Consider the following 23,965-nt stretch of genomic DNA (forward strand, 5'->3'; position numbering starts at 1 on the left):
AGAGGAGACCAAAATCGAGCTCTTTGGCATCAACTCAACGTGTTTGGTGGAGGAGGAATGCTGCCTATGATTTCAAGAACACCATCCCAACTGTCAACCATGGTGGTGGAAATATTCTGCTTTGGGGGTCAGGACAACTGCACTGCATCAAAGGGACGATGGACAGAGCAATGTACCATCAAATCTTGGGTGAGAACCTTCTTCCCTCAGCCAGGACATTAATAATGGGTAGTGGATGGGTGTTCCAGCATGACAATGACCCAAAACACACGGCCAAGGCAACAAAGGAGTGGCTCAAGAAGAAGCACATTAAGGTCCTGGAGTGGCCTAGCCAGTCTCAAGACCTTAATCCGATTGAAAATCTGTGGAGGGAGCTGAAAGTTTGAGTTGTCAAACGTCAGCCACCAGACCCTAATGACTTGGAGAAGATCTGCCAAGAGGAGTGGGCCAAAATCACTCCTGAGATGTGTGCAAACCTGGTGGCCAACTACAGGAAATGTCTGACCTCTGTGATTGCCAACAAGGGATTTGCCACCAAGTACCAAGTCATATTTTGTGAAGGGGATCAAATACTTATTTCCCTCATGAACATGCAAATCAGTGCATAATTTGCTAGACATGCATTTCTTTTGAATTTTTTGTTGCTATTCTGTCTCTCAGTGTTACAATATACCTACCATTCGATTTTTAGACTGATCATTTCTTTGTGAGTGGGCAAACATTCAAAATCAGCAGGGGATCAAATACTTATTTCCTTCACTGTATATGGAGGCATTAAGATTTAAAAACTACAAGACATGAGATGGTAAAGCCCCTATTTAGCAAGAGTTTAGGTTTCCCTATTGCTCAGGTGCTGCTACAGTGCAGGGATGTAATGGCTGCAAGGTAGGGTGTCGTTCCACATAACCCTCCCCAACATCACCCCCAATCACGGTTATACAAATCAGAAGAAATATGAACCAGGATGCTTTAAATGAAAGAAATAAGCGGTGATTTTCTTGGCTATGCTGTGACGGAGAGGAGTGAATCACAAGACAGACTAAAGAGAATTTGAACTCCTCTGGGATGATAAAATGGTAACAATACATGTATTTCAACTGCGTATTTAGTTGTTTACCTGGAATTTCACTTTAAATAAGACCATGTCAGGTAAAAAAGAAAATCTGTATTGCTTATGCTTGCCAAGAAGACAAAGTGATATAGAAAGACGGAGTACGTGGAAGAAGACAGAGACAAAAGGCCACGAAGACTACACATCATTTCAAGGAAACTTCAACAGATATATCAATCTTTACATTTACTTTTCAGGTGGATGTAATGTAATGAGAACAGTCAAAATGTCAAGTCACCGAAGTAACCTGGCTGCTTTGCAAAGAGTTGTAAATTCTCTTTTATTGCCGCAGGGGATTGTAGCCATCAATCATTCATTTCTTGTAATGTTGTGTGGCACTCACGCTATCTGTGTAAGCATGATCAGAGACCCAGAGGATTCCAATATTTTCTACAGCAGACAAATGTCATGCCCAATGCCGGAAGATGAAAACAGGTAACATTAACTGTCATGCCCAATGCCGGAAGATGAAAACAGGTAACATTAACTGTCATGCCCAATGCCGGAAGATGAAAACAGGTAACATTAACTGTCATGCCCAATTCCGGAAGATGAAAACAGGTAACATTAACGGTCGTGCCCAATGCCGGAGGATGAAAACAGGTAACATTAACTGTCATGCCCAATTCCGGAAGATGAAAACAGGTAACATTAACGGTCGTGCCCAATGCCGGAGGATGAAAACAGGTAACATTAACTGTGGTGTTCCTGCTTGGGCTAGACATTTCCGTTAAACTCCAGGCAACAAGTCAAATGGCTAAAGAAACCAAGAGAATTGCTTTAAGTTTGTTAAAATCAGAAATCCACCATATACACAATATTTTAGTTCTCTAGTGAAGATGGGCTTTCAGATGGTCTCAGGATGGGGCTGCAGCCATTCTGTGCAATACTGCACCTTCAAAACTTCAGTTCTTATTTTTAATTGTTTTTGTAGACTACATGCAGGTTGGAGGAGCTTAAATAGCTTTTATGAACAATCATGGCTGTGCATAACAAATAGGAGCAGTTAGAAATCTCTAGATTGATTTTGTTTAGGATAAAAGGAGGTTTCTAGAATATCAAATTGTTTATGAAAAATTTTTAGATGGTGGGTAGCCAAAGCAATCGTTTCCATGATCTCTTACAGCAACATGCTTTGGGACCCTATGGCAGGACTGCAGCCTCAATCCATAACCTTTAATTTGTCCCTGCCTGTAATACTTCCTGTGGTGGTAGAGCAAGGGCATGAATAATTTCTCCTAAAGATTTACTGTCTATAATCTGAGGGAAGGTGGGAATCCCAAGCATATAAAATCTCATGCGTGGGATTATGTGTTCCTAGAATATTAGTTAATAACTGAAGAAAAGAGTTAGCATATGCAATAGTCTTGTGCACTGAAGCAATGAATGAAAAAAACAAAAAACATGTATTTCTCAATGTCACTGTAATGTGCCTTTAAAGGGAAGCTATAGTGGTTTGCATATTTCCTTTTTAATTTCATGTACACACAGCATTCCCATGGCACAGAATTTTCCAAATAGAGAGCCCAGTAGAGCATGTTTTATGTAAGACTTTGTCTCTAATTGAATCTGTCTGTTGAGCCATATACTGTAGATGGAGTCACAGCTCTGACTCAGTTTGCTTGCGTGTACATTTTTAGCTTGAGCTATTGATCAAGCTAAACCAAGTAGGTCTAGTACCCTTCCCAATCATATTGCTATATCTCCCTTAGATCTCAGACTGCAGCCCATGGCATTATATATATCCCTTCATCAGCTTCTTGATCCAACATACCACTACTGACATATGAGAAAAAAAACCATCCATACACATTTCATATCTCCCAAAAAAAAACAAAAACACGTACCGTGTATTTTTAATCTTGACCATAAAAAAAGAAAATCTATATAAAATGCTTGTTCATTCCCTTTAAGAAAACACAGTAAAATTATAAAAATGGTTCTGAAATTATGTGAATTACAGAAAAAATTACTAGGCTGGCGGGTAATTTCTCTCCATTGAAGCATGCCTTGATAGACCTGCTTGATGTCATTATGAAGTATTACCTAGATGTAATCTCTCTCTCTATCACATAATGCAGAGTTCTTCATCAAGCAAAGGGCTTCTGTCATAAACCTTTCCAAGAACTAAATAACTAAAGTGGTAACCATGAGCCAGAGCTCTGGGTTAGAATCCTTAACAGGTTTTAATTACAAATGGTTTTAAAAAACACCACTGATCTAAAGTATAGCCAATGCTGCCACTACTATACATGTGCCAGAGTTCCACCTAACCCAGCAGGGTCTGCTTCAGGAGCTGAATCTGCCAGGATTTAATGACTCACATCCACTCTTCCAAAGCCATTTAGATAAAGAGGTAAAGCAGGCTTTTGTCCAGGGCCATTAGAAAATACAAACATTTATTGTCTCAGCTTTTAGAATGAGACAATAAATGTTTTTAGGCTGAGACTGAGACATTTTTCTTTATGCAGGATCATTTGAATGTGTGTTGAAAATCATCTAAAATTAAATTTTTTTCTTAAAAACCACACATTTCTATATAAGCAGATGACATTTATGCACTTGCTTAAAAGAAAGCTAACATGTATTTTTGAAAAACACGTTTTGAGTGATTATTGTAACGTTTATGTTAAACCTGAAAGATATTTTACAATACTTTTGTATTATATGGTCTTGTACTTCCATATGTTATAGCTTTAAACTTCCTTTCACTTGAAAATGCTTTAAAATACCTTTATCTCTTAGTGTAACTGTAATTCCTGCTCTCATACTTCAGTTCTCAGCTCCAGCTTACTCTGACACTTGTACTCATGCTCTTATGCATGTGCTTAACCAGCTGTGCAGCATAGCGGTTGTCCCAAGAGCATGTATTGGCTAGAACTATTATTCTCTGTCTGTGGGAGACTGCCCAACTATCTTTTAATGAAGTGGGCATGGTAGAGTAATTAAAGATGGGAGGCGTTTCATAGTTAACATACAGCTTAATGCAAGTTTTAATGCAAAATTTTAATTTACTTGGTTACCTAACATTAAAAGTGTTACTAAACCCAGGACCCTTCATTCACTATATCTGGTCCCCCACAGTACACATAACATGGAAATGCAATTATTTTAGTAAATTTAAACTGCTAAACACCTTTTCACATCGGCAGTTAGAGCAGTCATGACTTTTATCAGTGTCCAGCAGAACACTGGTTAACGTTTGTATGAGGAGATTTCACTCTCCCCTGATTGTCCTATGAGGCTGCAGGACCCCTGACCCTCGGTCTGGGCAGCGCTGATTGGCCCTGTGCTGATCACATGCACTCTACCAAGGGAAAGAAAAAAAAAATCTCTCTAGCAATACACACCAAACTGAATATTTACAGCTTGCCCCCAAACCTCTGTTCTATCAGCAGATAGATTGGGGACAGTAGAAGAAGGGGAGGATCAGAGAAGACAGGCTCAAACAGTCTTTTTACACAATACCAAGGATTAACCCCTTACATTCCACATTGAGCATAACAAGCATGCGTTAGTGCATATACAGACTAATTTTACTGTTGTGGGTTTAATAAGGGGTTTTCAGTACAATCAGTCTCCCCTTTTCAAATACTTTCAAGATAAAATTTCACCAAAAGGTACAGTTTACATAGCGTTTACTATCAGGTCTGACTGGTAGATATGCAGTAAGAAAAGGCTTGCCATCACTGTTGCAGCCATTATGGGAAGGAGGGGGTGTCTTGCTTTATAACATTACAAAGAATGCTGGGGCAGGGGTTATCCATGGCATTGATTGAGTTAGCTGTCAAACCTGGAAATTCCAATAGGTATATTTCAAAGTAGTATGTGATACAGCCCACAGGCAATAATCCATAATTAGCTGTCCCTTTAAGAGATCAGCAATGGCAAGCACTCGGCAACAGTGTATGTGGTCCTTTACAGACATTTTAAAGCAAGAAAATCTCACCGGTCCACTAACCCTTTTCTATCCACAATCAATATATATGAAAATCCCTGAGCACTATGCCTCATGCTGAGGATATGTTTCTAAACATCCCCAAGCAGAACTAACAGCCACACCTGGTCAGGACAGTGTTAAGGATTGAGCCCTTTCTCATGAAGAACGAGCAGAAAGCAATGAAAATGAAAAGAGAGAAGAAAAGCTGGGTTTACGTAGTGTGCATGGACCATGAAGAAGAAAGACATATTTCTATTTTTTCTTAAACTGATTAGCTACCGTCCTGTGTATGGGCTGCTTTATACACTGATAACTAAGCAGGGATGATTTCCAACAGAGAGGAACTAAGTGACAGAATATAAAGGTCTTCAGGCTTTTGACAACAGTAAAATGTGAAGTTCGCCCTCTGTTCCCAGTTGTTCCTTACATAAGAAAAGGTCAGCCATGGAAGCTGCAGGAAGCTGCAGCTGTCGTGAACAGCAAAGAGATACAACACACTTTCATATTGGCAATTTCAAGAGCAAATCCCCCTAAATCACTTAGAAAATTGGTACATTAATGTACCCAGAATTTATTTTAAAAGGATCATCCTTTAAATCCCTGCCACATTAAAAAAACAAAAAAACAAAAACAGCTTAAAGTGGTATTCCATTCTCAAGAATGACTCCATTTGGACACCATTATGGCTGCTTACAGTGGGGTTGGTTAGGCTAGAACTGTGACTCACTACATAAATAAAATCCACGTAACAGGCAGCCTCAAATGTACACCCCTCAGTGACAAAGCTTCGGGTACTTCTACTATCAATGCACAGGCGGAAGGCAAGTGGCAAGGTTTGCATGCCTTTAGGCGTGATTTCATTTTGGGAGTACCTTACCAAAAATTTAATTTTTGTTGCAGACGATGCCAAAAATATGACTTGTATCTTAGTGCAGACTTCTGGGAAAATCAGTAAGCCAATCACACAAGCAGGAAATTAAATTTCTGGGGGGGCGTACTGTATTAATATTACCATCTGTGTACAGAAAGCCTCCAGGTAGTCATATTGCATTTTAAATTACAATGCTTCAGATTGAAAAGGAAGGAAATTTTTAATAATATTCAGTTTCAATATGATTTGAGTGGCAATTGTATACACTATATTTGCCTTTTTTTTCTACGAAAGTGAGGTTACTTTTTAATAAATATTTACCCAAGTGAGATTCAACAGTATTACACCATCACATTCAATCTATTTGCAATAGTAAATATATGCACCAGACAAGAATGCAGCTGTCTGGTGAACACTCATCGAATCTTCCGTTTCAGACAGTATGCAGTCACATTTGCCAGCCCTTTATGATACTAGAACTGTGATTGACAAGTGTTTATCCTGCTTCAAAACACCTTATAGGATAGAAAACTATTTGCCCCTCACCTTGAATAACCATTAGGGAGTATCTGGTGAGAAAAATGGCCATACCAACTCTCAAATTAAGCTAATAAAGTCAAGATTTACAGGCAAGTGACATTGGGCTCTCCAGTGAACCTGAAGCTGTTGTTTAGATGCATGTGCACACCTGAGAATTCCTCCTTTAGATGCATAAGGTTACTTAAGCTACATATATCTGATGATATCTGTACTTTAAGGCTGACTACAGACTTGCTTAAATAACAGGCACTTTTTAAAGCTGGAATTACATTTTCTGTTTTACTGGAAACCGTGTCTCATGATGGTGCCACACTAGCACTTGCTGTGTTCTGATTTAAACTATATCTCAAATTACTTTTATTTCATAATGCAATTTCTTAGGAGATTGTATAAACACATTAAAGGATAAAATACAACTGATTACACCACAAAATGTTGCAACTCTCTAAATCAGACTGCTGACTTATAATTGAAAGTGAGTAAAATGCCCACACGAAGTTTGATTTTTTTGCAGCTTCATTGCACTATCATGAAGAGTGTGTGGGCGCAATTAGTAAACAGGGTTCTGTGAGCATAAACCAACGACAATCGCCAAGGCGAAAAGGGAAGAAGAAGAAATGTATCATTTTTCTTAGTAGAAATCACCAATTCATTACCAAAAGAAGACTATCAAAAGAACTTCAGATAGGTAATTAAACTAAGACATAAATCTTATAAATTTGTATTAAAATATATATATCCAGTCAACACTGCAACTATGATAAAGTACCTTAAAGCACCTTGATCTAAGTCAGTGTAATGCTCTATGGAATGAGCGCACATAGATCTATCAAGACTCAATGTAAGTGTACGTTCTTGAACCTGTACTGTGTGTGTGTGTGTGTGTTAGTGGAGGGCTGGATCCAAGAGTAGACAAAATCAGGAGTCAAAATCTGACATTTAGAGACATATTTCTTTCAACCGGGATATCCCAAAAAGGTCCTGTCAAACTGTTGGCCAGGCTGTCCGTTTGGTGAGCTAGCTCTCATGTTATTCATATGGTTTTGCAATTGGTATCCACTAAAAAATTTTTACTAGCCCATTAACCCTGATGAAGGGAGAATTTTGAGCCTCTAAAATGTATTGGCTTTTTTAATATTTGTCATGAAAAACAAATTTTTACTGGACTGAATTAAGGTTTGTGGTGTTCTAATTCTTAGAATTGTCTGGAGCCTGCACTGTGTAATGCTCTCTAATTTATGTATCTACAAAGACATTCAAACTTCCAAGGCAAGTATAAATCTGACTGGTGGCTGCGAGAAACTAAGTACTGGCATCATTTTGCTTTATTCAGCTATTTAGTATATGCGAAGCAGCATTAAGTGTGTTCCAGCAGCACCAACAGGCAAGCTCTGGGATCATCCACTTGCAGACATAAGGGAGTGTTGTGCTATAGTATACCGATATTTAGATTAAAAAAAAACTAAACTACTCAGCAGGTAGGCTGGAATGTAATTTTAATTGAGGTTATTTTGTTGTTAGAGCACCTACTACGTTCCCACCAAACATCTGAATCTCACTCTCTCTTAGATCACATGAAGAAATTTCCTATTTTTGTTGCAAGTGTTTAGCTACACAACTAATGATTCTTGCTCAATAGTTATTCGATTTTCTGGTTTACCTATAGATATCTGTAAACACTTGATTCTGCTGAAAATGATAAAATGTGGTTGAATTTTCTGCAGGATTTATTCTTTCGCGTTTTCGCTATCCTTTAAATGAACCCGTTTTTCAGCTAGGAAATGTTTATATTTGTGGTGGGCAAGAGTCCTGTACTTCACTGATTATGGCTGCTAGGAAACTGATCATCAAGGGTTCTGAAAACTGTTAATTGGCAAAAGCAATTTTGTTAGTCTGATCCTGGTCCAATATGACTCTTTGGGGGTGGGCCAAACAGATCAATTTCCAGTAGCACATAAGCCATGCCAACATAACCTTTCCAGCAATATTACCTTGTGTGAGAATATCAATTAAAGCAAAACTAAACAATATCTTCATCCTTCAAAAATAATCCATACAGATCCAATACTTAAAGTGGTTATAAAGACTAACCATGTTTTACCTTAATGCATTCCTTGTATTAAGGTAAATAATGTTTAGGCATTGGTATACCCCCTCACCTCCCCCCACCCTTTACTTACCTAAGTCCTCATTTGATTCAGCACTGTGTTCATCTGCAGTTCTTCGCTTCCTTTAGTTCCTGGTCTCACAGACTTTGCTGAGGCACCAGGAGCCTTGTTAGATGAAGCAGGGCCACGCCCCGCTATCTGTGTGAATGGACGCAGACAGCTGGGCTCGGAAGCGAACACGCACAAGTGTCCCCATAGAAAGAGGCTTCCTATGGGGTTGCTAGACAGAGAGGAGGAGCCACGAGTGCAGCAGGGGATCCAAGAAGAGGAGGTTTGGGGCCGCTCTACATAATTTAATTGCACAGAGCATGTAAGTATGAACCGTTTTGTTATTTAAAAAACAAATTTACGTGTACAACCATTTTAATGGCCCTTTAATCTATTTTAATGAAATTGTCCTTAATGTATTTTTGCCTCCTTGTCATGTCCTTTGTGTGCTCCTGAACTTTTCCTTATCCCCCCTAACCTCTGTTTGGAACTAGCAGTGCACATTGTTGTGGTCATGTGCACGGCTCTACACACGCTACAAATCCCATAATTCACAGCCCCTAGTCCACCTTGGGAGTGCGCAAAAGAGTGTTGCTATGATCCAATATACAGTGGGACCATGGAGAACAAACATAGTCACCATCTAACAGGAAGTCAGATCACAGCAGCAAAAAAAAAAAAAAAAAAAAAAAGAAGAAAAAAATAATAATTTGGAGGAGACCATGAGCAAGCAGGGACTTTATCAATTCAAGAATATATACATAAATAGCATTTGTAAAAAATTAAATAAGAGTTTAGTGTCCCTTTAAGCAGATATTTTAGTGTCCCTTTAAGCCCATTTTTTTTCTTTTTACAATTTACAACTCATTATGGCAGAACATGGAAACTCCGGAGGTAAAATGAGCAAAAAGCCATCTAGGTAAGACCACCATGACTGCAGGAAACCCTAATAAATTAGTCCCTGGTATGTAATGAATTACTGTTTAATTAATCACATTGCATTTCAGCTTCATTTACTTAACAGCATGTATACTGCAAAGAGTTATTTTATCACCTTTAAATATATGAAAATAACATGGTATAAACTGGAATTCCAGTTGTGATAATCCCTTGCTTGTAACACTTGGTAGAGTACAACGTGAATAATAATAATAATCATAATAAGAAGAAGAAGAAGAAGGGATTTTGGCACTAACATCCATGCTATAGGTGACAAAACTTTGCCTGCACAATGAGCACTCCAGGCTGCAATAGGTTAAAAAAGATTCTAGCAGGAAAGAGTATTTCTGGTCCACTGTGAGAACACTGGAGCTTAATAATTTTCTACAGAGTCCTTGGATTAGAGAGCTTTATTAAAATTACTTTGCTCCTGCAAAAGACAATAAAATAAATGAATATAAAGCGTATCCAGCGGTAAAGGTTAGGCTATTGCCGTGAACTAAACTCAAGGGTATGAAAGCAAAACCGGTGGAAGAGAAGATTATGGCTTTATTTCCCCACTGAAGACAATCCGGCTGTCCTGTGACTTACAGCTATATTACATGCACTGCACCCAGAGCCCCTACAAGCCACATTGTGTACAGTCTAGGCACACATCTGTAGTTTAACCATCCAACTCCAATTTTTTTCCCCATGGAAATGAACAATTAAAATCATAGATCTCTGTTCTAATTTTTTTTAATAGATAATTTTTCATTAAAAATGACCCTAAAGCTTTTGTAATTTTCATTCTTAAATTACATCTCAAGTATGTAATGGTTCAAACCCCTGTCAAGTATATTTTGCTGTCGGCAAAACTCCTATTGGGGTGATTTTCCCTCACCTCCTGTCTTGAGCAGATCACTGAAAAGTAAGGGAAATTGTGTCATATACAGTTGTCAGTGGAAGCAATGTCCCAAACGAAAGAATTTCCCTCTATTCCTGTTGCAGTGCAACTCAAAAATTTTATTTTTCTCTCACTTTCAGTCCTTGTGACAGTGGTCACCAGGCCTAATGAGGGTAAATCTCCCCAATGGGGATGAAGACAGAAAATAAAAACTTTACAGAGAATCTAACCCTTGCTTACTATATCCTAAAAAAAAAACAACACAACATAAAATGGCTTTGCATACACATTACATGATTTCAAAATGTCCTTGATGAAAGTGCATGACAAGACCAGACCATATATAGTGATCACAAAAAGGTGTGTGTGTGTGTAGGTGTGTGTGTGTAGGTGTAGGTGTGTGTAGGAGTGTGTGTGTAGGTGTGTGTGTGTAGCCCACCCAGCCGGCGCTGCCAGAGCAGACTATAGCAGGTACTCGGATGGTCTCAGCCGGTTCTGGACTGGAATTGTGCATGCTCAGTTCCGAGTTGAGTATCACAGCCATATTTTTAACTGCCAACCTGTCCTGCCACTGGCATTTACTGGCAGAAGAAATGACATGGGGGGATTGCATTCCGATCAGTAGGGGATTAGCTCACAGATGCCCTGCTGATTGGAGCAGAGCAGGCGGGTGACATATGATGTACGGGTGCCCGAGAGTAAACTGACTTTGCTGTCAGTTTACACCTGATTACCTCTGATCTGCTCCGCCTAAACAGGAAAGGACAGAGTTTTTTCATAGCAGGCCCGATATTTGTTGGGTGAAAAAAGACACAAGTCTGTTTACAACACCTGTCTATAGGGATGAATGGATCTTCCGGTCAGGTCCACCTGAAAAACTAACAGTGAAAGGGAGCTAACTTCTCCCTTGAGGCTGACAGGATACATTGGGTTTCTTACTGCACTAGTAGTTACAATCAGGTTGGTGTGATCACTAGCAGTTATTTCTAAACACAGATATAATTTTTGTGTCCAACCTTGGATGCCAAAGCTGCAATATTTGAAAAAGTTGGGCGAGTTGAGAAGAGCACAGCAAACTAAAATTCATAAAAACAAGCTGAGAGGTAGTATTAGATATAGCAGAACACAGAACAAAAAAAAAATTATGAGAGTGTGCTTTAGGTCCTATTCTCACCACAGCAGAGCATTCTGCAGTGCATGTTTTTTCATTTCAAAATAAATAGATTGCAGCACACCTCGACACAAGAAAATATATGTGCGGTTCACATTTTTCTGCAGCGCAACACACAGTACATCATAGGCCTTGCAGTACACATTCATTTTGGAAGTTTGCTGGGGTGCCATTCACGATGAATGGCACAGCATGGCACCAAAGTACATCACATGTGAAGCCTGTGCCAAGAGAAATATGTTGGCTGCATACTGCTGGAATCCTGAAAATGCTAATTGCCTGTCTTGCCTCTGGCTTTGATACTCTCTGAGTCATTGACTGATGCAAAAAGTTGTGTCAAAGTCAGAACTGCTGAACTGCACAATTGCTCATGGTCAGTGACTCTGAGTGCCAAAGGTAAGCATGACACCCAGAAAGTTAACCTTTTCATAAAGAAGTCAGCAATGGCATGCTATCCATTTCGCTTAATACAGGTTTCCTCTGTTTTGCATGCTTGGCAGGAGCTCTTACTTAACTTAATGTTGGCTTAAGTAAAATTTTCCGTGTTCACAGTTCTCAAACTTTGAAAATGGCTCCTTTCAGCCTGAACATGAAAAAATGAGTATTTTTTATGGCGTATTTACAGATAAATGATAAAACATTTACTGGCACATTCCAAATGATTTTTCAGGTTATAAGCCTGCATCTCTTCTTTCATACAAACAAGGATATGATTTAGTTTACCTCTCAACACATTTACACAACGGAGAGCTATTTTGTTATTCATAATTACTGTCCCTAGTGAGAAGGGAGTATTTCTGCGTCATGTTAACTCCATCCTGCAGTGATTTCATGTCCGGTAAACCATTAGTCCTATGCATATTACCGGCGGCTCAATGCCATTTTCAATGACAAATAACTGCATCGTTTACTCTTTTGCGTGAAAATGATCCCAGGCTGCACATTTTATTGGCTGGGGGAAATTGGTATATTTTATGTTGGTAGTAAAAAAAAAATCATAAAATTGCATTGACATGTTCAGCCAGCACGGAGTTTAACTACAGCGAGGAAAGAGCGAGAAGACGGAATGTTACAGGAAGTACATTTGTTTATTACCTTTCCTTTGTCAAAGTAATGGATAATCTCTTGGTAGAGCTGATCTTTTAATTGTCCTTGTGTGGATGCCTGGTAACCGTCCCGCTGGGTAAGATGTGCGGCACAAGCTTCTTCGGACCACTTGTGGAGGAGGACCAGGTGAAGAGGATGGGGCAGAAAAACAAAACAAAAAACAAACTAAAACACAGCTATTACAGGTTATAAGTGTTCTGCACAGAGTTTCTACAGGAACCCATAGACATGGCAATTGCAATCATAGAACATCAGTTTCAAACCTAAATGCAAGTATGCGCTTCTCCCAGGTCTCCTACCCAATTGTTACCCACAAGCAGAAAAAATGCTTGATACTTGTAAACATGTGTTAACACTAGAAGCATCAAGCGCTTGAGATCCCTTTCATGGCCAGAATAAATTATTATTCTGGCCAATGAAAAGAGTTAATGCCAAAGCCCCAATGGTTTCACTGTGTCTATTCTGACAACCCGGCAGTTAGTTTGTCTGCTGTTTTTATACTGGATAGTTTTATTCACTTGTTTTTATAATTATGCAGTTGATGATTAAATGGTTAATCACCTCTCACATCTTGTATATGGATGTGTCTATTTTATGAGGGTTTGTAGCAACAAATATACTCTGTTATTAAGGCCGCACAGGCTGAAATGCATTAGCAGTGATGTTTCTGGATGTACATCTTTTCAATCAATAAAGGTTTGTGAAGGATCCTTGACCATTTGCTGCACTCCCACTTTAAGAGAAAATAAACCTGGCATTGAACCTGCCCACAAGCCATGACAGAGTCACACTACAATCAGGTTATGTTCACCTTTTACAGCATTATTCAAGTTTCCATTCTCCTTCTGTTATGTGAGAAGTATGCAGACTGCCATTTTTAGTTGTGATTTGAAAATGCTAAATGTCTGGCTGTGTTTAACTTTTAGTCACAGAACAAGCACGTTTTAAGTGAGTGTCAGAAAAGTGTCAGAATTTAACTACTTTTGGGTCACAGACTCTGACAGCATTAAAATCAAAACATCAGCATGACAGCTAGGGAACTACGATTCTCAAAATGAGAGATCAGCGATGGCAGCCTCCACTATTCCCACAAGGCAGAGGTCCCTGAAAGACAACCTGATATGGCCTTAAAAGTGTCTAAGATAGCCTTTCTCAACCAGTTTTCCCTGGAACCCTGGGGTACTGCAGAGGCTGTGGCTGACTGATCTTCTATCCTACTTCCCTCCAACTAAAATATTTCAGTTTGTTGTTCAACTGAGTTGTACCATTTATGGGTTACATTAAAGGTGTAAAAAGTTCTGAAATGATTTATCTTTGTCTCATTTTTTTACATCACAGAAACCTGACATTTTAACAGGGGTGGGTAGACTTTTTATATCTACTGTATGTCTTATCAGAAGATAAAAGGGGGACACTGGAAGAAGGGGGGAATCAGAGAAGTCAGGTTCAATTAGCCTTTTTAAACAATTCAGAGGATTAAACCCCCTTAGGTTCCACAGTGAGTATAACAAGCATGCTTTACTGAATATACAGGCTGATTTTACTGTTGTAGGCTTAGTGTTGTCTGTAACAGCTAAAACAGGGAGACAGGGAGTGGGGCTTTATTGTGAAAGGTTCTAATCCTTCCACAAAAGTATAAAAAAAAAAATTTAACTTCAGCTAAACTGGAGCCTCACCACTGATGATTCTGCAACAACAAACTGAACTACTGCAACGAGCTTTAAGAATAAAGATGCCATAGATGGGTAGAATTTTGAAGGAAAAATCTTGGGAAAAGAAAGTTCGAAGGAAGTTTGTTTTTCTAATTGTTAGTGGGTAAAATCAACATTCATTTTCAACCACAATTACAAGAAAATTTGAGCAGGATAGAAAATGTTTCTTGAACTAACAAATTTCTAACACAGTATGTGGTTTTCGTTTAGTAAAGTCCATTCATTTCAAAATCAAATGTTAAAATCCTTTGCACAGCAAATGAACGTTTTGAGAATTTTTCTAAGACAGTTCTTAAGGCTCAAGGTTGTTTACCTTCATGCAGTCTATACATGAAAGTAAAAAACCTTCGTACAGCAGCCTCCCCCCCCCAGCCTTCCCTAATACTCACCTAAGCCCCCTCTCAATCCAGCGATGTGCACTGTAGTCTCTGCTATCCCAGGACTCCCTCTCATTGGCGGAGACAGCACAGGGAGCCATTGGCTAATCACAGCCAGTAATCCAATGAGAAAAAGGGGGCAGGGCCGAGCAGTGGCACCGTGTGTGAATGGACATACAAAGCAGCAAGTGCCCCCCATAGGAAGCTGCTTGCTGCAGGGGCAACCAACAGGAAGGAGGGGCCAGAAGAGGAGGATCTGGGCTGCTGTGCACAAAACTATTGCACACAGCAGGTAAGTAGAACATGTTTGTTATAGTCAGAAAAAAAAATGTAAGCCTTTAGTATCGCTTTAAGAATTTTCATTTGAAATTCTATCCATCTATGGTCAACTTAAGTCTACAGTGGGTAACAAGTCAAACCTTTTAAATCAAAGAAGATCTTGCATTTTGATGATGTTAACACCAAAGCCTGTAAATTATATCTAATTTTGAAAGATTTATTTCCTGGACCACATATGGCCTGCATGCTCCTGGGTGTAAACTATAAATTCTGGAGCTGCCATATTTTAATAGATTCAGACTGCATATTGCTTACAACTTGGTTTTACCTGCCTCTCATGTCTCATGAGGCTGCAGATACAAAAAGATCTGTGCAGCCATCACTGAAGAGAGAGGACAATTACACTATCATCACATTACACATATTAGAGGGTTTATGCGGCCTTATTGGATCAGCAGTTAGAAATGCTAAGTTGTGTTCATAGTTTGCAGAGAGAGAGGCTTTTTTTACCACTATATGGTAAAAGCAATGGTTTTACAAAATTCTTGTATTTTACAAAGCTGAGGGTACAATGCAAAGTATACTGCTAAAGTATATATATAGCCAAAATGTTCTTGTTTGCCCTAAATAGAAAGTGGAGGAGTCAAAACCTCTATCAGGTTTTTTTTTGCTGTCTATGTCCACAATGGAGAGATTTGCTCTCTCTGTTGTGACTAACTTTAGCTGGAACAAAAGTGATAGAAAAATCCAAAACTTTACAGTTGTCACCAGCACTGCAATAGAGAATAGACAACTGAGAGGGGCTATACTCCTCACTTTGGAGAAATCTTCTCTGTCATGTCTCTGGGACAGGAAGTGAGGGAAGACTCCTCCAGTTGGTCACACAGCAAAGAAAAACTCGACAGGAATTTTAACCATTTCCTACTCTATCCAAAACAAAAAAACCCCCCAATGTTATGGTTTATGACAATCTATAATATACCGTATTATAATGTCAAATTTCTTTTTTTTTTCAGTCAGGCTCAGACTATCAAAGAATACACTCCAGCCAACATCCGAATATGCAAAGCAAACTCTACCTTGCATTACAATAAATTAAAGTTAATGTAATGAGATCATTTCCAGGGCAACATCAATGTGGAACCCAAGGGAAGATTTCATCACTGCAAATTTTGCAAACCAGATCAGATACTGAAGCTTAGATTAGCCCATGGATACTTTGAGATTAGCACTTCTGCTCACTGTTGGATGTGCCAAAAAGCCAACTTTGACCTGCCCTAGCTCAGCTTTACCGTAACAATATCAAACAGTATTGACATGCTTACATTAAAAAATCATAAAGAGTAGCTTTTCCCCATACCTTTAGCAGCTTGGCATGAAGCAGTAGTGTATACGCAGCCTCCGTATAGTTATCACATTCTTTATGCAAGTCACACAGTTTGTACAAATACCTGAAAAGCAAAAAAGATAAATGACTAAAATTCTGGGCACAATAAACAGCAGGCTAAAGTCCTAAAATGAGGGGCTGTAGAAAACTTCAAGAAGTAAAACAACACCTAGTCTACACTTTCACTTAATGTACTTTAAGTGGTATGCTTTCTGGTACTCAACACTCACAAACTATGTGTCTTTTCCATCACGTTGATTGGCTATCAGAAAAAGAGGTGTATTGCTTTAACACCAAGCAGCCTACAGAAGACTGAAATCACTGGTCATTCAGGAAAGCAAAGTTCCCACTGTATCATCAATGCTTTTTTCTTTTTTTTAGTTCAGGCCTCCTAGGCTACGACAGCTAATATTTGTTAATCTAACTTTCAAACCAAATATCCATTTGAAAAAAAAAGTAGATTATAGCCAGCTTTTCCAGGCTTCTCCCAATATAAATGTGGTTTCATGTATCCATTGTTTATTGTTGGTTAAAGTAATTCTAAAACCTGAAAGTTTTTTACCTTCATGCATACTATGCATGAAGGTAAGTAACATTCAGTGTGCAGTTCTCCCCTCAGCCATTGGCTCCCACTGCTGTCAATCACAGCCAGTGAGCAGGGGGCGGGGCTGAGCCACACACTGCATATCAGACACACAGAGGTGGCTCGGGAGAGAGCATGCATGAGTGCCATGAATTGCTGGGGGGGGACCTAAGAAGAGGAGATTCAGAGCTGTTCTGTGCATAAGCATTGCATAGAGCAGGTATGACATGTTTGCTATTTTAAAAAGAAAAAAGATCGGAACCTTTACAATCACTAACTTTTGTAACTGCTTTAAGTCCGCCCTATAGCAGTAATACTACTACAGGCGCGGATTCTGTTCAAAATCACATATACATATTATATACACATATATATATTTATATACACACACACACATGCATACATACATACACACATACACACTCCGGTAGTGCCGTGATTCAGTGCCAAAAAGATCAATCAACAGATTCAGACCAGTGATGTTCGGCCTGGATCTGGTGATTGATCCCTGCCCTATCAGACATCTTCCTGTACCTGTGTTTACATTTACACAAGTACAGGAAATGATGCAATCTTCTCTCCCTAGTAACATTCAATCCCAGAGAGAGAAGAAAGCAGATCCATGTAAGTAAAAACAGTACACACACAGTAAAACCACAGCTAGGTCACATTTAACCCCGATTGCTGCCCCCAGTTAACCCCTTCACTGCCTTGTCACCAGTATCATTAGTACAGTGTACAGATCTTTTTCTTTACTGATAACTGTATAAGGGTGACTTCAAATAGTGTTAGAGTCTCTCCCCGATAGTGTCAGATTGCCCGCCACTACATCAGTCATCACATTCAACTCCTTGATTGCCAGGAACATACTCACATACACAGTAAACCTCCATTGCCAGTTTACTGTCTGAACAGATCAATATCTTTGATCAGATCAGCACTATACCAGCGTTCAAAATAGTATAGTGTCCCCCAAAAACGCAGTGCTAGTGGGATCAGCCCCAGCATTTAGCCCCCATGGTTATACCCCCTCCCTCCTCACCCAGGAAGTGCAGTGTCAATAGATCACTGTCACTTGATACATTGCACGCAAAACCGCAGTGTTAGTAGAATCAGGCCTGATCTCTGCTAGCACTTGCAGGTAAATTTTTTTGTAGCGGTTCAAGCAGTCCCTGACAGCCAGGTGCTGACTATGTCAGATGACAGCGAAGGGAAAGCCTCACTGACAAAAATCAGGCTCAGAATACGAATCTGTAGACAGCAGCGGCACCCTGACACATAGCTCAGACAACGGAGTAGAGGTCCCTGCTAAGATCAGGCATACCTGACCCCATTCCCAGGATGCTGAGATTTTAGAACTGCATGATGATTCTCATATGCAGCACAGTGCCAGTACTAGTGCCACATTACCTTTCTGTGAACTGGCGAGCACCAGCGGCCTAGTATATCCTGGTCTTATACATAGCAGCAGTGCAGTATCACTTGGTGATGTGGAAAGTCCCATAACTGCAGTAAAAGCTGGTGCGGTGGCGAGCACAAGTAGTGTCCCGCAGCCACCAAGAATTCGAACACAGGCCCATAGAGCCCATAGTGTCCTTCCAGATGTGCTTGCAAATCCTGATTGGCAGCCCACAAATTCTTCAGCAGCCGTACTCCCCCCATTCACTGCCCAACCCGGAATTCAGGAGGAAACAACAAATTTAACTACTCTCCATTTTTTGGAGCCGTTTTTCACAGAAGACCCCTATGCATTGATTGTGGATCAAAGCAATTTATACACACAACAATTTATCGCTGCCAACCCAAATTCAAACTTTGACAACCATTTGCATGGAAGCCTATTATGGTTTCTGAATTTAAAGTTTTTTTGGGCCTAACTCTCAACATAGGCATTACTGAAAAAAATGAATTGCTGTTGTATTGGTCCACAGACCCAATTCATCATATGCACGTGTTCTCTGCTGCCACGGCCAGGCATACATATGAGAATATAATGCAATTTATGCATTTCATTGACAATACACTCTGTCTTCCTTGGGGTGACCCTGAATTTGACTGGCTCCACAAAATTCGGCCACTCGTAAATCACCTTAACCAAAAATTTGCAGATGTCTATACTCCCCAGCAAAACATCTGTGTTGATGACAGATATGGGGTCAAGACGTATAAGACCTGTGAGAGGGCAACAGGCTATACATGTAAGTTTTGGATTTACAAAAATTTTAGGGAAAAGATGGTCACATGGAGCCCCCCAGATGCCCAGACTACATGGGGAGTAGTGGCAAGATAGTTTGGGACTTGGTGTCATCCTTTTTCCATATGGGGTACCACTTATACGTGGACAATTTTTATTCAAGCGTGCCACTATTTAGACATTTATACAATCTTGGAATTGGGACGTGTGGCACCGTGCGACCTAACCATCCCCCAAGGGCTTGTAAATGCCCATCTTAGAAAGGGCGAAAAAGCCTGCTTGAGAAATTATATGCTCGCAGTGAAGCCCCTATATGTCCAAGACTATAAGCTTAACATGGGAGGGGTGGACTTCAACAACCAGATGATGAAGCCATACTTAGTTTCCCGCAAAGCCAAATCGCTGGTACAAAAAAGTGTCTATTTATTTCAATTGGCTCTATAGAACGGCCAAAAGCACCTGTACGTAGTGGATCCTTCCAAAAATTCCAGGAAGAGATCATCACAGCCTTTTGTATCCAGTTAAAAAAAAGAGCATCTATGTCCAAGCATGGGGGCCTGGGGTGGACAGTGGGTGGATGGCCCCTATGCTTCGGCATATATATTTTATAATATTTTTAGACATATTTCAATAAAAAGTTGTTTTATTGAGTTACAGTTTTATTGTTATTATTTTATTGCTAACCATTGCGGTTTCCTTTGCAGGAATGCCATTCATTTGTGTGCAACGCTGTTGGATGAAATTTTTCATCCACAGTTAAAAAATGTGATATATGCCCAAGCATAAAAATTTTTTTGGCAGAGATTTCTTCATCCACATCGATGTGAATAGAGCAATCTGTTCGGTTCTTTTTTTTTTTGTTCAGCCCACAGGTTGAACGAAAAAAAAAAACAAAACATTTAATGTGTACCCACCATTAGAAGTGGATGCAGGGTGGAATATTCTAATGGTGGGCTATATCACATACTTTTTCTGGCAGAAATTTCTTCATTTTTTTTATTTAGCCCACAGGCTGCAAAAAAAAGAAAAGAAAAAAAAAAACATGGCATATATACCCAACAAGGACCAGTGACATAATGGTTCAGGTTATACCAGGATGCAGGCATCATCCTGGTATCGTTTCTTTTAGCCAGCGATCGACTCATGTAAAAGCAAACATATTGGCTAATTAGCTGCAGGATTGCTTTTACAGGCAACAGGAGAAGATGCCCCCCCTCCCCCAGCTGCTTTCCACGGCTTTCTCGGGCAGTGCCGGGGGGAACCTGAGAATGCAGACAGTGTTTCTGCCAGCTGACCATAGAGCTGATTGGAGACCAGAATGGCGCCAGTCATCTGTATAGTCTAAGAAATCGGAAGCTACGAGCATTTCATCACTTCAGTTTTGCAGGATATAAACTGCCCCATTTTTTAATTGGGAAAGCATCTGATCACACGATCTGGTGAGGTCAGATGAAATAAGGGCAGAGGAGATATCTAGACTCTAATAGACCCCAGATTTCTCAAAAAAGAATACCTGTCAATGCCTATTGCAGTTACATGGAATATTTGCACATGAAAGGGATAGTGTAAAAATGCTAAAAAAAAAAAAAAGTACCCTCGTCCCCCCTGCGCACGCGCAACTGCATGTGCAGGTTGCATGTTGTAAACAGCGGTCGCACCGTGCATGTGAGGTATCACCGCGATCATCATATCGAGGGCAGTAATTCTAACACTAGACCTCCTGTGTAAATCTAAAAAGGTAGCCTGGCTAAAAGGCATTTAAAGCATTGCCTAATATATTCTGTTTTTGTGCATTAAAAGTAAAAAAAGTGTATTTTTTTCCCAAAAATTTGCATTTGAAAAATCGCTGTGCGAGTACTATGTGACAAAACAAATTGCAGCACCCACCATTTTATTCACTAGAGTGTCTAATGTTTGGGGGTTCAAAGTAATTTCCGACCAAAAAATACTGATTTTTTTTTTCATGTGAACAAAAAGTGTCAGAAAAGGCTTGGTCTTCAGGTGGTTAGAAGTGTGAGTGACGTGTGGCATTAACTTCTAATGCTGGGTATAAAATGCCCCCCCCCCCAATGACCCCTTTTTGGAAAGTAGACACCCCAAGGAATTTGATAAGAAGCATGGTGAGTATTTTGCAGATCTCGTTTGGTGCCACAAGTTTTTTGGAAGATGAAGAAAACAAAAACATAATTTTTTCTTTTTCAAAACCTTGTGAGAGAAAATGAGTTATGCAAAATACTCACCATGTCTTTTTTTAATTTCATGGGGTGTCTACTTTCCAAAAAGGGGTCATTTGGGGGGTTTAGTGAGGAAGTTACGCACCTTCAGGCTTTCAAAGTGGTCATTCGATTTTGGGCTCCTGTATGTGGCTAGACTTCCAAAAAGTCTCACACATGTGGTATCCCCATATTCGGTAGAAGTAGCAGAATGTATTTTGGGGTGTAATTCCACATATACTCATGGAATGTGTGAGCAATATATCATTTAAATGACAACTTTGTGTAAGAAAAAAAAATATAAAAATAAAAAAAAGTTTTTGTCATTTTCCAAAAACTTGTGGGAAAAAAACAAATCTTCCATGGACTCAACATGCCTCTCAGCAGATATCTTAGGGTGTATACTTTCCAAAAAGGGGTCCTTTGGGGGTGTTTATACTACCGTGGCATTAACTTTCACACAAAACAATTAATATGCAGTTATTGGGATTTTGTACACCAAAGAGATGTGGCAAAATACATTTTGGGTTAAATTTATGGTGAAATTTGAGTTTATTGGATTTATTTTATGACAGAAATGAGAAAATATATTTTTTTTCAAAATTTTCTTTTTTTATATATAGCGGAAAAAAACCCAAAAAACCCAGAAGTGCTCAATACCACCGAAAGAAAGCTCTATTTGTGTGAAAAAAGGACATAAATTTAATTTATGTACAGTATTGCACGACCGTACAATTGTCAGTTAAACTAACGCAGTGCTGTATAGCAAAACAATGGTGTAAATTGCAGTATCTATACCATAGTTTGTAGACACTATAACTTTCACACAAAGCAATTAATATACACTTATTGGGATTTTTTTTACCAAAGACATGTAGCAAAATACATTTTGGAATAAATGTATGACTGACTTTGAGTATACTATATATTTTTTATAACCAAAAGTAAAAAATATAATTTTTCTTTCAAAAGTTTCGATCTGTTTTTGTTTATAGTGCATGCCCTCGGCTTGCACACTACTGGGGAGAGGTTTGCCATATCATCCAAAAATTTACAGATTACTCCATGCCTATAGACCCGGCATGTCTTCTACATGTCACCAATATGCCATCCAGAACTTATAAGTGGTCAGTTGTACGCCACCTGCTGAATGCAGCTAAATATTGTATCTCTTTATGTTGGCAAAAGATGAAACCTCCTTATTTTCTTTTCCATTCTCTCCTCCCGCCCTTTATTGTGCCTAACTGTATTGCACATTCTTTTCTTGACTCTCTATTCTCAACCTTTCTATATCTCATATATATATATATATATATATACCTACACAGGCTAATAGTGAGGTAGATTCTTTATGAGTACTGGTTTACGCATTTGGAACCGGAACATGTTTTTCTGTACTCTTGACTACAGTACATAATTGGCCTGCTGATGATGTTGTTTTGATATTTTTATATTGATTGTACTTATATATTCGAGATACTTGCCACCTGCTGTTCAGTGGTTATAAATAAAGAATCTGAAAAAAAGAAAATACTGAAAATTTTGTTTGGGTACAGCGTTGCATGGCTGTGAAATTACCAGTTGAAATAGCACAGTGCCGTAATGCAAAAAATGGCCTTGTCAGGAAGGGGGGTAAATCCTCTTGAAGGTAAGTTGTAAAGGTTATCTGCATTAAGGTAAAAAAGAGAAAAAAAACCTTTCATGTGCTGCTCCCCCCCACGCCCCTCTAAATAGTTACTTGAAACCGATATCAATTCAATGCAGCGCTGCTCTCTCTCTCCTCATTGGCTCAGAGACAGCAGCAGGAGCCACTGGCTCCTGTTGCTGTCAAATCACAGTCTATAATGAGTGCGCAGGCACAGACCCGGCTCAGGAGGGAGTAGGCATGAGTGCCCCCATTTGATTATACCTGGACATTCCAGTAATTACCCATATTTTGTGCAGTCTTTTACTAGTCACTCAGCTCATATAATGAATTACACATAATTCTAGTGACCTGAGATCTCTGATAATGGCAGCCCTTCCACGGTGTCCCACTCCAACAGATAACGTTCAGTCAATGAGTTGATTGGATCATAACATGGCTCAATTACTCTGCTTGCCCACTGGTGCCCCACTCCTGTACGGCCTAAATACACTTTCACATGTTTCAGTGTAACTCAGCTCATACCAATTGCCTGTCATCTTCCTGCACACCTCCCCTTCTGCACCAATGATTTATGTCAGCTCATGCACCTTTAGCTTCAGCTTAATACCATCAATGTATTCACTCTCACTCCCAATGCCATCATATATAACTTGCCAAAATGGTGTAGTCCACTTTTCTAGTAGGATTTGAAATAGCACCTTAGTCTGAACCTAATATCACCCATTTATGTACTTATTTTCATCCGATACCACTAGATACAATTTGTCTGTTCTTTACCACTAAAATAAAAACCTAAAGCTAGGTACACAAGTTGAATTTCATTTGAAAGGTTGTATGGAAATCCTTTGCCA

At 39.4% G+C, this 23,965-nt stretch overlaps 1 protein-coding gene across 2 annotated transcripts in view; it reads right to left on the bottom strand.

The window, feature by feature from the left end:
* Nucleotides 1-23,965, bottom strand: part of DOCK1 (dedicator of cytokinesis 1) — a 536,657-nt gene that overhangs the window by 68,046 nt on the left and 444,646 nt on the right. For both annotated transcript variants that reach the window (XM_089669568.1, XM_089669578.1), the window contains exons 37-38: nucleotides 16,450-16,540; nucleotides 12,710-12,829 (exon numbers count right to left, since the gene is read on the bottom strand). In XM_089669568.1, the coding sequence (XP_089525694.1) occupies nucleotides 12,710-12,829; nucleotides 16,450-16,540 (211 nt within the window). The remainder of the gene's footprint in view (nucleotides 1-12,709; nucleotides 12,830-16,449; nucleotides 16,541-23,965) is intronic.

The sequence above is a fragment of the Staurois parvus genome, unplaced genomic scaffold (assembly GCF_062004578.1).
Source record: "Staurois parvus isolate SC_StPar_1 unplaced genomic scaffold, SC_StPar_1.0 ptg000009l, whole genome shotgun sequence".
In the NCBI taxonomy this organism is placed as follows: Eukaryota; Metazoa; Chordata; class Amphibia; order Anura; family Ranidae; genus Staurois; species Staurois parvus.